This window comes from Schistocerca americana, chromosome 6, assembly GCF_021461395.2.
Source record: "Schistocerca americana isolate TAMUIC-IGC-003095 chromosome 6, iqSchAmer2.1, whole genome shotgun sequence".
Classification (NCBI taxonomy): domain Eukaryota; kingdom Metazoa; phylum Arthropoda; class Insecta; order Orthoptera; family Acrididae; genus Schistocerca; species Schistocerca americana.
Genome location: NC_060124.1, coordinates 263,558,662 through 263,573,981, shown reverse-complemented (window position 1 = coordinate 263,573,981; position 15,320 = coordinate 263,558,662). Strand labels below are relative to the sequence as shown.

Sequence of the window (15,320 nt, the reverse complement as noted above, 5' to 3'; positions counted from 1 at the left end):
GTAATATGGCTCCACTGGCGCCACGATAGTTAAATAAGGTCTCCAATCAAATTATGATGCCGTATCCAAAAGACATACGTTGCGCTCCTTTGTTGCATACATTTATCAATAAATTTTAGTGACGTCACGTGCTTGCTGCAGCACATAGGATGCTTTCAACGATTTTAAAGTACTGACGGCTGCAACAGCCAGAAATGTTACACTAGCATTGTTTCAGTGTACTCTCCGAGACGAACTATACAGTGTTTTGGCGTATATACAGGTGTTGAGAAATATACACCGCCGGAAAAAAATAGTGCACACTTTTATAGGTTTCCAACTTACAAAACATTTATTGTTGCAACAGTGCATTCAGAGTACATGAAATCATTACGTTTACAGATTAATAGTACAAGCGGTTCTGAGATACCAGGGATCAAACGAATCCGAAACACCAATAGGCGCCAATGCAGGCGATGACCCTGGCATCATACAGTTAGCGAATGCTATTCTGGGATATGTTATGCCACGCGTGCTCGAACCTTTCAAGTAATTCTGTAAGTGTTTGTAACCTCCCCCTCACTTACCGACCTTAATGACAGTGAAAAATTAAACCGCGTGTACCTAATGGAAATTTGGGAAAAGCAATCGTCACCGAAGTTAATCTGTCGGTAAAGAGGGAGGAAAGGGTTACATCTAAATGAAAGGAAAAATGCAAATGAAACTGGTGGAAATTAATCTTGAAAAGGGGTAAAGTTAATAAAGAAAGTAAATGTGCGGCCGTTACGTTAACAACTAACTAGCGGTAATTAGATATTTGAGATTTGGGGGAAATTACGGTCGCCAGTCCTATGGACAATTACTATAGTAACTGAAAAAGAAAGGTTATTACACATATAACTAGCACTAGAAGCGTGGCAACTGAAGGTTGACATGCGTACTGTGAAAACTGAAAGTTTGTCAGAAGTAATAAATTTCGCTACACTCTGACTTAATTTACCAAAAGAATTAATAAAACCGGAAAATTGGAAGTTAATTTAGTGACTGAAATTAATAGTGAGCTTTGTTTCTGAAGCACATCGAAATTCAGTAAAATATGGTTAGTCTTGGGCTATCTCAACAATCATTTCAAAAGCTACTTGAATCTACGCAATTTAGAAATAAGAGATTTAACTTTGAACTTGAATTAAATGATTCTGAACAATTAACAACAGTAAAATTTAGTACGTACCAAGCTGAGCTGCAGTCACAGGTAAGCTAAAATACGGTAACAAAACTCGCACTCTTAATTTGTGCTTGTGTAATCTAAATATTGTAGCCAGCTATGAATACCTTAACTGAACTTTGAAATTAAAGAAGTGAAATGGAATGATATTACTTTACTGCTGGCGTTTGAATTTCAACGACCATTGGGTTCATTCCGGAAAAGGAAGGGACCCTGCTTGGTAATGCAATTGGGACAATGAGCAACATAGGTTCATGCTACGTTGCTGTAATTTAGTGAGAAAAAATTAACAGTTTCATAAGCTGAGGTCTGCCATACAGTTCTAAAACTTTACGTGCTTCCAGTCTTCCTTGTTGGTTGATTGAAGGTTTGAAGCTGTCGATCTCGGAGGTGGCGACAGTCACTCATTGTCGGCCGTCGCTGTTGCAGAAGCTGGATCTTGGCGCGCCTTCTTCTCGACACGGTCTCCAGCCGAAACGGGCTCTTGATGTGTGCCAGCTAACGCTTCCCGTCCGCGACACCATGTCCGAAACTATGATAGCAAGTCGAGCGCAATTACATGCTGCCAAACACCGAAAGCGTGGCAACTCGCGGGAGCGTCACACAACACACCTGCTCCACTGCACTACCCCAGCCAGACTCTCTCTGCCCGCGCTCCACGCGACAGAGTTAACACTACCAAAGATCCTAAACACTTTGGTTCTCCACACGACCTATCGATGTATTATACATCGACATAAATGCATAAATAAATACATATACACAAATAGTAAAACAATTAGAATATATAAAGACACAGAAATGTCATATCTTCAGGTAACTAAATAAGGAAAAAACATTATAATACAATAGATGGAAATAGGAGGATATGCATTTCCGGCGTTATTAGTTGTTGGTTGACGATTCGCACAAGTCCCTTCTCGTCCCATCATGCCCCAAACGAGCTCTTTTGGATTCAAATTCTAAGATTTTACTCGCCAATGAAGTTGCTGCACGTCTCGGAGAGCAGTTGAGTTTCAATCGTTCTGGGGCGAGCATTATCCTCTGGGAACAACACATCACCTCCCTGTTACAAGAACGGCAAAAAAACATCGCCGGCCGCTGTTGCCGAGTGGTTCTGGGCGCTTCAGTCCGGAACTGCGCTGCTGCTACGGTCGCAGGTTCGAATCCCGCCTCTGGCATGGATGTGTGTGATATCCTTAGGTTAGTTAGGTTTAAGTAGTTCTAAGCCTAGGGGACTAATGGCCTCAGATGTTAAGTCCCATAGTGCTTAGAGCCATTTGAAGGAAAACAACAGGTCGAACGACATTCTACAAGGTCTGAGCGCTGGTTTGCATTCGCACCAGGAACACCAAAGATAAACGAAAGTGGTAGCTTTTCGCACCCCAGAGCACAATACCTGGGATGAGGCCAGTATGTCTTGCAGGAATGCACTCTAGGAGACAGCGCTCGCCAGATCTAGGTCTACCACTACTAACGCAACCCATCACCACACCTAACAAAAAATAGTTCAAATGGCTGTAAGCGCTGTGGCAGTTAACAGCTGAGGTCACCAGTCCCATAAAACTTAGAACTACTTAAACCTAACTAACCTAAGGACATCACACACTTCCATGTCCGAGGCAGGATTCGAACCTGCGAACGTAGCAGCAGCGCGTTTCCGGACTGAAGCGCCTAGATATCTGCCACAGTGGCCGGCCACACCTAACACGGTGCAGGAAAAACGTCGATGGAGGTGACAGCGACCTCGCCTATGTGGCGTGGACGTCCAGAAAGTTCTCTTGGGGGGGTGAGACCATAGATACCAGTATAGCTGCACAACTCGCGCAGCACGTCCACCTTGTGTGGCAGTTCTCCGAAAGGACCATGCCGCCACTTGGAGAACAACAGTTTGACACCATTCAAATTCGCTCAGGTGTCTGTCGACAGCACGAGTCCGCATCTGTGGCATAGTTCCTGCTTTCCCACGTTTGCATCACAATGAGCCTTCTGGCTCAGAGCATTTCCCGTTTTAACAGGTTGACAGAAATGGCACACTGGTAGTTTTGACGCTACTCTCATTGGCGGAGGACGCTGAAACCTCTATCATTGCATCCACTATCCCCCGTGTGGTATATGCCGTTTTCGGATCAAAATCGACGTCGTCTTAATATACTAATTTTTTTCCGGCAGTGGTAATAGAGATATATGCTTGAATTTAAATGCAGAGCCTATCCTAGACTGCAGGTTCCACTGTTGTATTTGACCACGAACGTCAACTGTAGAAAATGAAACTTTGCTGGCAGATCAAAACTGTGTGGCGGACCAAGACTCGAACTCTGGACCTTTGCCTTTCGCGGGCAAGTGCTCTATCAACTGAGCTACCCAAGCACGACCCACACTCCTTCCTCACAGCTTTAATTCCGCCAGTACCTCGTCTCCTACCTTTCAATCTCCACAGAAACTCTCCTGCGAACCTGGGAACTCAGGTGGTAGAGCACATGCCCGCGAAAGGCAAAGGTCCCGAGTTCGAGTCTCGGTCCGGCACACAGTTTTGATCTGCCAGGAAAGTTTCATATCAACGCACACTCCGCTGTAGAGTGAAAATTTCATTCTGGAAACATCACCTGTACAATATTCTTATAACATTCAAAATATCAGTCATGCTCAGATCAGAGTTCTGAGTGCATAATGTCGGAGCTAAGTGAACTCGAAAGCGGGAAAATGGTTAGTGCACGTATGGTGAGTACTGCCGTAACCATAACGAAGGTTTATACCGAATACCCGGACAGCGGATAAACATCGCGGATGGTACTGCATCTGTGACTGACGGATTTGAAGAGGCTGTTGGCGAAAAATATTAGAACGACAGCCACATCTTGTTATTCCCTAGGCCACATAGTTACTCTGCAATGTCGCAGCACTACCAAGGGCTACGTCATCAGTTTGCTGATCATGTCCATCCCATGGTACAATGGTTTTCCCAAATGGTGGTGCTGTGTTCCAAGACGGCAGAGCTCCTTTTCATGCAGCTCGCATTTTCCAGAACTAATTTTTGCAAAGACGAGGATGGTTTTTTGAGTTCTTCCTGGCTACCACAGCCATCGGATCTGAATAAAATTGAGCCTCTATAGTCTACATTGGAGGAAACTGTGCGTGATCGCTGTCATCTCCATGAACGCTATATAAATTTGTCACTATTTTGATTTATCCATTCTGAGATGACTGGAAGCTGTTTCGACACCAACGTTTTCCCTGCACAGTGTTAAGTGTGGTAATGTCTTACGTCTGTGGTGATTTCATATTCTTTGCACCACCACTGTCTAGATGTAAATGTAAGGTGTGAACCGTGATTTATTTTCTAAGAATATTCTTAAGAATTTATTTTATTTACTAGCGATTCATCAAGAACATAAACACATTTAATCACACTATGTAAGCATGGAAGTAGTTGCCAGGGAGTAACTGATGAAATCATAGCCAAACTCCTTTTAACAAATGGGAATTTTATTGACTTCAATAGTACCTGAAAGAATTTTTTTTAATGAAACAGATTTGAAATGAAAATCAGAAAGCACCCACTCAATATCAAAGTTACAATTTATTCAGGGGCAGAAAGTTTTAACTGTATGAGCTTTCGGGCAGAGAACCTTCCCACTCCCTTTTGACACGGCCGTCGTTACGACCTCTCACAACAGCCTCTGAAAGACTACACTGGTGCAAATCTGCAACACACCAGACTACTTTAAACTGAAGTTTTAACAATTCACACAAGCACACAAACTATGCACCCTGTAGGGGGGATGGAAATGGTACAAAATCCTAAAATTAAAATATTAACCTTGGCACCGAAGGTGCAACTTTATTTTAACTTCTAAGAAAAATCTTACGGTGAAAGGGTGGCAACTTTATATACTAAAATGATCATTTAAATAAAAGCCCATGAAATGCAATCTTATATAAAATTCTACAAGGTTGGCCAAAAAATAGTTAAGACGCTCTACAGTACACAGATACCGCCTCTCAAGATCTTAGGCAATAATATCAAAGTTTCCAAAGATCAAAACATATTTGAGGTATCAGACCGTTAACCCCAAGCAATAAATTCGTTAACACAACAAATCCGACAAACATGACAGAGGCATCTACTAATGTATGGTAGATTGATAGGGAGATTACCGAACATCCCGAACCGCAGTTTGTTCTAACCTGCCCCTACTCCACAAGGGAAAAACGGACCACCCAAATTATAAACAAGGACCTCCCTGTGGGTGGGCAATGGAGAAGAATGGTGGGACGACCCCAAAGCAAAACAGTTGGTGACCTCACCAGGAAAACAAGTACAATTTAACAAGAGTAAATCAAACAAAATCTGACCAATCACTTAACTTCTAATAAACTACGATTTCTCGAGAAGACCTGGCGCACCACCCCCAAATTGCTCTCCCAAATCGTCTGCTGTGAGCCACTTCAACAGACACAGGAAGGTGCACAGATCTCTCGTCTCACGGCCTCGCAGCTCGCATTGGCCATACTGCTGTCGTGGGTTGATTCCAGTTGCTCTCGTGTCGACTGCGAAGCCACTACCCCTCGCTATATGCCGCGGCCCACTGGACTGCCGTGGCGACCTCACATGCGCCGACGCTCAAGACAAAGTCATCTCGTGTCTCAGTTCACGACCGACCAACCGATCGATCCAACCGCTAATGACCACTCTGCGAGCAAACTCGAGCAGACTGGCAGCCTAACGCGCAGACTCAGATGCAGGAACTAAGCTCCGACCAGGCGACCACTCGCTGAGTTCTCTTACTGGTGGGTGGAAAGCCTCTCATTTTGCCCCGCTTTAAAGGGTGATCCGAACGACAGACATACTAGCACTCCGAACGACAGACAGACACTCACTGCCCAACAAATCTGGACGAGAGACTGACACAGACTGACCGACTGGAGAGTTTTTTTTATTTTTCTTTATTGTGATTTCATTCTCCTGCCCCATATGGGCAGGGGAGGGCTGTCAGCGGCACAATCTGCCGCTCTTCAGCCGAGTGACATGACAACTTAAAATAAGGATAAAATGTTACATACATAATATCAAAGCTACAATTTATTCAGGGACAGAAAGTTTTGACTGTATGAGCTTTCAGGCAGAGAACCTTCCCGCTCCCTTTTGACATGGCTGTCATTACGACCTCTCACAACAGCCTCTGAAAGATACACTGGTGCAAATCTGCAACACACCAGACTACTTAAAACTGAAGTTTTAACAATTCACACAAGCACAGAAACTATGCACCCTGTAGGGGGGATGGAAATGGTACAAAACCCTAAAATTAAAATATTAACCTTGGCACTGAAGGTGCAACTTTATTTTAACTTCTAAGAAAAATCTTATGGTGAAAGGGTGGCAAAGTCATAAGGCGATAAAGGCGAACTTAAAACAGAAGCATGGGATAAAATGGTGGTAAAAAATATAGACTAACACTGAGACATTCATGGAGGACAGTTAAAAAAAGTCACCAGAAAGTTAAAAAACACAGTTGGCGATTCTGCAAAACTCAGAGAAGATACTGAATGGACATGCACTCGTTAAAAGTCGGCCACAGTAGTAAAAACAGTGCGGAACAACACACTTAAAACCCATTTGGGGCACACACGACGAAGAATAAAACTGCCAGGCGGGACCTGCCGAGGGAAAGGGCAGACAGGATGGAAAAGGAGGGGAGAGCAAGGGGCAGCAGGGGAAGCGGTGGGATGAAGAGAGGAGGGGCATCAGTGGGTTCACGAAGAGGCAGGAGACCCGTGGGGTGGGAGAGGAAGAGGGAAGACAGGGCAGGAGGGAGTGCAGAGACACTGAAGCGGGGTACAAGAGATGGAGGGGGAGTAGGAGGGGGAAGCCGCTGGCGAGCTCTTAGTGCCCCTTAAATGCACGTGAACAGGCAACCTTTCCCCTTTCCCACCAGGGGGAGACACCAAAGCTGCGATTGCCACAGTGGCGCCACCGCCAGAAACGGAGGGCTATTGCTTCACACTACGCGCTGCGGCGCGCTCCTTAAAACAGCAATTTTTACCACGGCTCAAGGTGGTGTCATTCAGCTCGATTCCTTGGAAATAACTAGCTGAGGTGGCAGTATTTTACGTCATGTACACATTATATGTGACGATCATACGAAGGTAATGGGGTGTACTCACAGTGCACGCTGAGCACGATTCTCCTGCTGACACTGGGCGGCACGTCGTTGGAGGCGATGCACAGATAGGCCGCCATCTGGCTGCGGTCGAGCCGCCACAGGTGCAGGTCGCTGCCGCTGTACGACTCCACTGTGGACAGACCAACACACAGCCACGCTGCGCTCTACTGGAACGTCCATCGAGAGGTGCTGCCAGCGACACACAGAACACTTGCATTGATGATAAGAGTAGTAACGAACACTGAGGTGACAAAAATCATTGAATAGCGATACGAGCGTATACAGATGGCGGTAGTATCGTCCACAGAAGGTATAAGACGGTAGTGCATTGTGGGAGTAGTCATTTGCACTCAGGTGATTCGTGTGAAAAGGTTTCCTACGTGATTATGGCCGCTAGACGGAAATTAACAGTCTCTGAACGCAGAATGGTAGTTGGGACATTCAGTTTTTGAATTCGTTAGGGAATTCAGTACTCCGCAATCTATCTTCTATTGTGACATTTTTTTTAATTCATCAGATGTGGTCATTGTTTGGAAACATGATATCCACAAATAACTGCAAACAGTCTCCAAGTAGCCGAACATAACCACTTTCAGTTAATGACCGGATCATCTGGACCAGAGGACCCATTCCATTCCGTATAAACACAGCCCGCACCATTATGGAACCAACACCAGCTTGCACGGTGCCTTGTTGACGACTTGGGTCCATAGGTCCATAGGACCTACGCCATACTCGATCCCTAACGTCATCTCTTACGCACTGAAATCGGGACTCATCTGATCAGGCCACGGTTTTCCAGTAGTCTTAGAGTCCAGCCGACGTGATCAAAATCCCGGTCAGATGCTACAGGCGTTGCCGTGCTGTTCACAAAGGCACTCGCGTCTGTCATTTCCTGCCGTAGCCACAAACCAACAAATTTCGCCGCACTGTCCTGTCGGATGAGTTCGTCGTACACCCCACAGTGATTTCTGCGATTATTACACTCGGTTCTACCTGTCTGTAAACACTGACACATCTCACCTACACACAAACCCCGCTGCTCTCGGTCGGTAAGTGAAAGCCGCCGGTCACTGCGTTGTCCGTGGTGAGACGTAATGCCTGAAATTTGGTATCTGGTATTCTCGGAACACTCTTGACGCTGTCGATTGCGGAGTACTGAATTCCCTAACGATTTCAGAAACAGAATGTCCCAACTATAAGTAAAGTAAATTTATTCTATTTTCGGGGCACTGGTCAATTCGCGACCATGTCGCAGCTTGTGAAATTTTTATGGATGACAATGTGCTCTGTCACTGCGCCACAATTGCTCGCGACTAGTGTCTAGAACATTCTGGACAATTTGATTTCAGCCGATGATTTGGCCACCCAGCGCGTCTGACATGAATCTCATCAAATATTTCTATTGTTTTCATGCACAAAATTCTGCACTGACAACACTTTCGCAATTATGGACGGCTACAGAGGCAGCATGAATCGATATTTATTCCGCAGGGGCCCAACAATGACTTGTTGTCCACACCATGTCGAGTTTCTGCACTACACCGGGCAAAAGGGCGTCCGACACGATATTAGGTGTCCAATGATTTTTGTCACCTTAATGTAAAGTCTTAATCATGCAAATGACATAAAACATGAAGGTAAAATCTAAGTTATTAGACAAGGTCCTCTTCCTCTTCACCTTATTCGTACACAGTCGACCTGACTAGGAACTTCTTCAGAAAGTTTTGCTGTTCCTCGTGCAGCCGAGCCCAACAAACTAGAAGATTTAAACTTTAATTAAAACGGCTTTGAATGCCTGGAGAGTTATATGAAACTCTTACATTTGTATTGGTAAGCTACAAACCGTGGCCCAAGGATAGTGTAGAAATTAAAACGCCCCTATCACGGATTTGAAACACCTCACTGCTCGAAATTAACAGTGACGTCCGATGACATGCTGTGTAAGAAATCACCCTCGTTTTGCCAACGGGATCGTCAAAGAGGGCAGAGGAACAAACGTTTTCCTGTAACTTCTTGTCTTTGTTGTGGTAAAATCCCCTAAAAGGCAGAAGATTCAGCAGTGATCGACAGCAATGGAGATCCATGTATCAAAGACATGTAATGTGTATCCACAGGACATGAAGCATGTAAGTGAAAAAGTGCATTATGAACCCTCCATTCGCAAAAGATTCCGTATTAAATACGAAACAGCAGTCCCTGTATTGCTAAAAAGTGTGATGCAATGCATGTCCGAAGCGTTACTGCATTGTATTTCTTAATTCGTATTTATTCTCCAATACCAGGCACTTGACTCTCAAAAAACACGCCCTTCCTGGATACACGTATTATACGAGTGCAGGTTCTGACATATGGAAATTTGGATCTGGCCGAAATTCTTTCACGGATGGTTGAAGCGGTTTTGGTGACTACTTGCGTAAAGCGGAAAATCCGGATTTTTGTCCCGGTCTGTGTAGTGGGACGCGAAATTGAAACGTCACCCCTCCACCAGTGTCAGCCCAGTTTGCAGGTGAATATAGGTTTAATTTAGTTTTTTGTTTATGTATTTTTTTGTATATATATTAAAGATACCGAAGTAAATATTATAATCGATTCGGGTAGCGAAGTAAGTATTTTATCTAAAGAATTATTTCAACTTAAAAGAAAATATTGGAATTTTCCAACCTTATCTGTAACTGGGGTGAAAATTATAGGAGTTACTGGTAAAAGAAGTCAAAATATTACTGAGGAAGTTTATTTAACTTTTGAAATTTCTAAACAATTAATTTCTCACTCTGTGCTTGTCGTAGCCAACTTAAATGTGGCCATAATTTTAGGTATAGATTGGCTGTGTAAATATAAAGCTATATTAGATTTTAAAGACTTTTCCTCAACCATCCATAAGGAGGCATGTGCTTTTAAAGTGAGGTTTTCTAATAATCAAGTACCTGGAAATTGCTACGAATCCTTACAGATTAAGTACACACAGACCACGAACCTATTAATAGATTTTAGTGATCTTGAATATGAAGTATACCAATGTGAGGCTAGTAATAGTATCGAAACCGAAGTGAAAGGAAAATGTTATTCTACGAATTGTCTATCCGAACGAGAAAAGGAGGAGTTGGAATCTTTATTGTTAGAATTTAGAGCCGTCTTCTCAGATGAACCGGGGAGAATCAAAGATTACGTTTGTAAACTTAAGATTAAAGATCAAAAACCATTCTTTAAGAAACCTTATCCTATTCCAGTACAATTCAAAGAACCGGCTAGGAGAGAAATAAGTAAGATGCTAGAACAAAATATTATCGAAGGATCATGTAGTGCTTTTAACAGTCCTTTGTGGGTAGTTAAGAAAGCTACTGGTGGGGTACGACTGGTTCTGGATGCCCGTGAATTAAATAAAATTATAGAGATGGAAAGAGACAGACCTATTCCTATGGAGGACGTACTTCTTAAGATTGCTGGTTCTCATTATATGAGTACAATGGATTTAACTGCTGGCTACCATCAAGTAATATTACACCCGGATTCACGGCAATATACGGCTTTTCTTTTTGAAGGCAGATCATATCAGTTCCAAGTTTTACCTTTTGGGCTTAATATATCAGTGTCAACTTTCATTAGGGCATCAGATTCAGCTTTGGGTCAGCAATTATTACAAAAGATTATTTTATATGTTGATGATATTTTGGTAGCTACTAAAACGTGGGAAGAACATGTAACGATATTACGGGAATTGTTTAACCGTTTAATTGACAGAGGCATTACTTTAAAATTATCTAAGTCTTACTTCAGAAAGGAGGAAGTGAGATTTTTGGGGCATATAGTGGACAGTAAAGGTCTTAGGCCAGATCCAGCACGTATTGAAGCTATTGCTCGATGCCCGAGTCCTAGAAATCGGAAACAACCGAAATCATTCTTAAGAACGGTAGGATTTCTGAGAAGACTTCTTCCAAGGCAGGATACTGTTAATCCAAAATTACTCAATTTATTAAAGGAGAAATCAGTATGGCTTTGGGGAAAAGAGAAAGAGGAAGTTTTTAATAAGATAAAAGGAGCGTTAACAGAGGCCAAAATGTTATACCATCCAGATTTCAATCAGGACTTTTGTATGTGTACGGATGTCTCTGATTATGGTGTGTCTTGCGTAATATTCCAAGGTGATCTGACCAATGAAAAGGGATTATATCAGCCTATTGGATTCGCTAGTAGAACTTTAAATAAACATGAAAGAAATTATTTTATAACCGAGAAGGAAGCTCTCGCAGTGGTATGGGGTTTTCAAAGATTTAGAGGATTATTAATGGGAAGAAAAACAATTGTATATACTGATTATCAGGCTTTAACTTTTTTTGAACAATTGTCGGTTACTTCACCGTAGATTATTACGTTGGGTATTATGCTTGCAAGAATTTCAGTACGAAATTAGGTATATAAAAGGGTCTCAAAATGTAGTTTCGGATGCTTTGTCGAGACTTCCAGTACGAATGGAGAATATTAACATTGTAGAAGAACCAGGAACCAATTACCATGTTTATTTCCATTTAACTCAGGAGAACGAACGTAAGGTTAAACGGATAGTAACTGCTATTAGATGCAATCAAAGAAATGACGATCAATATAGGGACCTTATACTAAACCTTAATAATGGGGACGAAACAGTTAACACCCGGGGTGTTGTTGTATTGGAAAGCACAGAGGAAACACCAGAGATGGAAAATCTTCATTCCAAAAACTTGTGTACGAATTAATTACTTATATTCATGAAGGTTACGGGCATTTTGGAATTCATAAATGTATTAAACATCTAATGAAGTATTTTTATTTCAAAAATATGTCCCGTATTGTGAGAAGTATTATTAGGGCTTGTGAAACCTGTCAAAAGGTTAAAGTTAATAACAAATCTAAGCGTTATAAATTATATGCTGTAATTCCTCGAGGTCTGCGGGATCTACTGTCATTAGATTTTTTCGGCCCTCTGCCTCGTAGTTCAGGAGGATTTACTTATGTGTTTGTTGTAATGGAATGTTGGTCCAAACATGTGAAGCTATATACTTTGAAACGACCGAATACCGCAAGCGTTATACGCTGTCTAACCCGAAATTACTTTGTTGACTGGGGCATTCCTAAATGACTTATGTCTGACAACGGTAGTGCCTTTATTAGTCAAAAGTTTCAAGATATGATAAAACAATATGGAATCAAACATATCTTAATTTCGAAGTATCACCCCCAAAGTAATTTAGCAGAAAGAGTCATGAAAGAATTAGGACGATTATGTAGAACTCATTGTGCACATAACCATACTCGGTGGGCCAAACTAATGCCTGAATTCGAAAAGATATTAAATGAATTGCCTCATCTAAAGACGGGATTATCACCTATAGAAATTTTAGGCAAACGAATTATAGGTGAGCCTTTACTAGCTGCTCTACCTTGGCCACCAGTAAATGAGATCCAACAATGCATCCCAGATGAAAAAGTTAGCGAACAGATTGTTAAAAATGCTGAACGGAGAATTAAAAGTTATAATCAAAAGGCTATAGAACCCTCATTTCAGGTAGGAGACCTTGTATTAGTACGATCTCATCCTAAAAGTTCGAAGATCAATAAGGAATGTAAAAAATTCTTCTTTATCTTTGACGGTCCATATGTTGTACATAAGATTGTACATCCCAAAGCGTTGCTTCTTATGGAACCTTCATCAGGTGTCATTAAAGGATTATTTAGTGTCGATCAAATGAAACCCTTCATTCCTAAATAAGTTAATATTTAGTATATGTTACATACGGAAGAGCGTTCATAGTTTATTCATGTGAAGTTTTCGTGATAGTTACGTGTTATTTTAAAGAAATAACAGGAAGTTTAAACAAGTGTTCTACAATTATCTACCAGTACTTCAACGAGAGAAAGATAACTAAAAGGGGATTTATATGGAAGAAGTTTTGTTATTAGGTCAGAAGGAATTTTGTATATTTTACATTTACTCGGATAGTAGGAACCAAAGGGGATGGTTAATAATTTTAGGGACCATGGGCGTCCAGAGCTGTATGGCTCACGAGAACATAGCAGAGTGCCCTTAATAGAGATTTGTAATAGTGTTAATATAGAACACACCAGACGGGGCTCTCTCGCTTGTTTCTCCTGAATAAATGGCCATTACCCAACAGTGTCCGAAGGTAAAGAAAGCCGTGCCGAGATTCTAAAGAAAGTTTTGCTTGATTTCTTCTTGACCTCCGGCATAAATAAAGCATTAGGGAAAAGAACGACGTTAAGTAAATAGTACTATTAGTTATTGTGAGAAGCTTATTAGTAATATACATTAGTGGAAAGAATAACTCTAGTAAGTGAATAAAACTGAAACTAACCTATCACAATTTGAACGCTCTGTCCTAATGTAACAACGTTAAAGAACGCACTAAATTATTATTCACTAGCAACTATTAAATGAAAAGGAGTAATCTCCATATATTCGGTTGTGAATTACCATAATAGCACAATTAAAAGTAAATGACAAATAGTCACAACAATATCGTCATAAAAGGATTGAATCTATCTAAGAGCAAGGACTTTAGATTACTGAAAATGTGAGAAAAAATGTATAATATTAACAGTTAAATATCGTATATAGAAGAAGTTTTATTTTCGGTTAAAACCCGAAAAACTGAGCTTGTGGGTGGGGTATGTAGTGGGACGCGAAATTGAAACGTCGCCCCTCCACCAGTGTCAGCCCAGTTTGCAGGTGAATATAGGTTTAATTTAGTTTTTTGTTTATGTATTTTTTGTAATATTTGTAATGGTTGTGAATTGTCTAAAGTTTGTATTTATTTTTTATGTTTCATGTACGGAGAGGGCGGCGCAACGAACGGAGACAGCATCTTCGTTGCCGGGACCAGAGAGAAAATTGCTGGCCACTATACGTCGCGGGTCGACAGCCAAAGAGCAACAGAAGATCCTGAAACCGAGTTGTTGCGTCGTGCTTCTAAAAATTGAGAAATTGTGATTTTTTAATGTTTTGTACAACAATGACGACATAGAAATCATGTGTAAATGTTCAGTCCTATCTTGTCAAGGCTCAGGTTCACGTCTATGTGTATGAAGATAATAAAGTAGTGTATACTACAAAAGTTTAAACACGTATTCCGAGAATTTATTTATGAAGAATTATGTGAATGAATTAATAATCTATTTGACAAGATCATTAATTTTGACAACATTCATCGCGAGTTTGAGTCTTGAAAGTTTATTCAATATGGTTCTAATATTTGTTAAATCAGATAACTTGCATTAATATAACTTCTGAGAAGAAACAAAACATCTAAATTGAAAAAAGTTTGCGCAAACCAACTGGATTGAGTGTTGTAATTCTGCGCATACGACTCAAGTGATGATGATTTAGTTACAGTTTCGTTCAAGAACCATTTAGAGACAATTTAAAAAGAACTTAAATAATTTTGAAGTGTGTTGTAACTGACGTAGGCGACGTAGTCTGCACATGGTCATATATCAAAAGAAAACCATTTATACAAAACTTACGTCGTTACACTACATCTGGCACAAATTCTCATTTGCGTCTTTCCAATACGTAGTCGAAGGCCATTCATATTCGCAACTGCTAATACATTTCCTACATTCCATATCAGTCTCCCATTCGCGTCTTCGGGAGGGGACTAGCGAAGGGGAAATAACCGTAAGGAAAATACTGAATAATCAACGGAAAGATAATATTCCTCGAATCCGATCACAGAACTTGAGGACTTCGAGCGTGGTAATGAATCTACAAGATATGACACGGGAAATGCTGAGACTCGATCTAGATGCAGTGGTGGTCAGTGAAACGAAATTGTACGAAGATGAAGATCTGAGGTCAAATGAATATAAGGTGATACCAAAAGAAGCTGGAAATTGTATAACGGGAGTAGGATTCATCATGAATAGGAAGGTAGGGCACGAAGTTCGTTACTGTG

General features: G+C 41.4%; 1 protein-coding gene across 1 annotated transcript in view; it reads right to left on the bottom strand.

The window, feature by feature from the left end:
• The window catches only part of LOC124620084 (lachesin-like), a 342,172-nt gene that overhangs the window by 193,160 nt on the left and 133,692 nt on the right, over positions 1-15,320 (bottom strand). Inside the window, exon 5 of the mRNA XM_047146751.1 lies at positions 7,373-7,501. Coding sequence (XP_047002707.1) covers positions 7,373-7,501 — 129 coding nt within the window. The remainder of the gene's footprint in view (positions 1-7,372; positions 7,502-15,320) is intronic.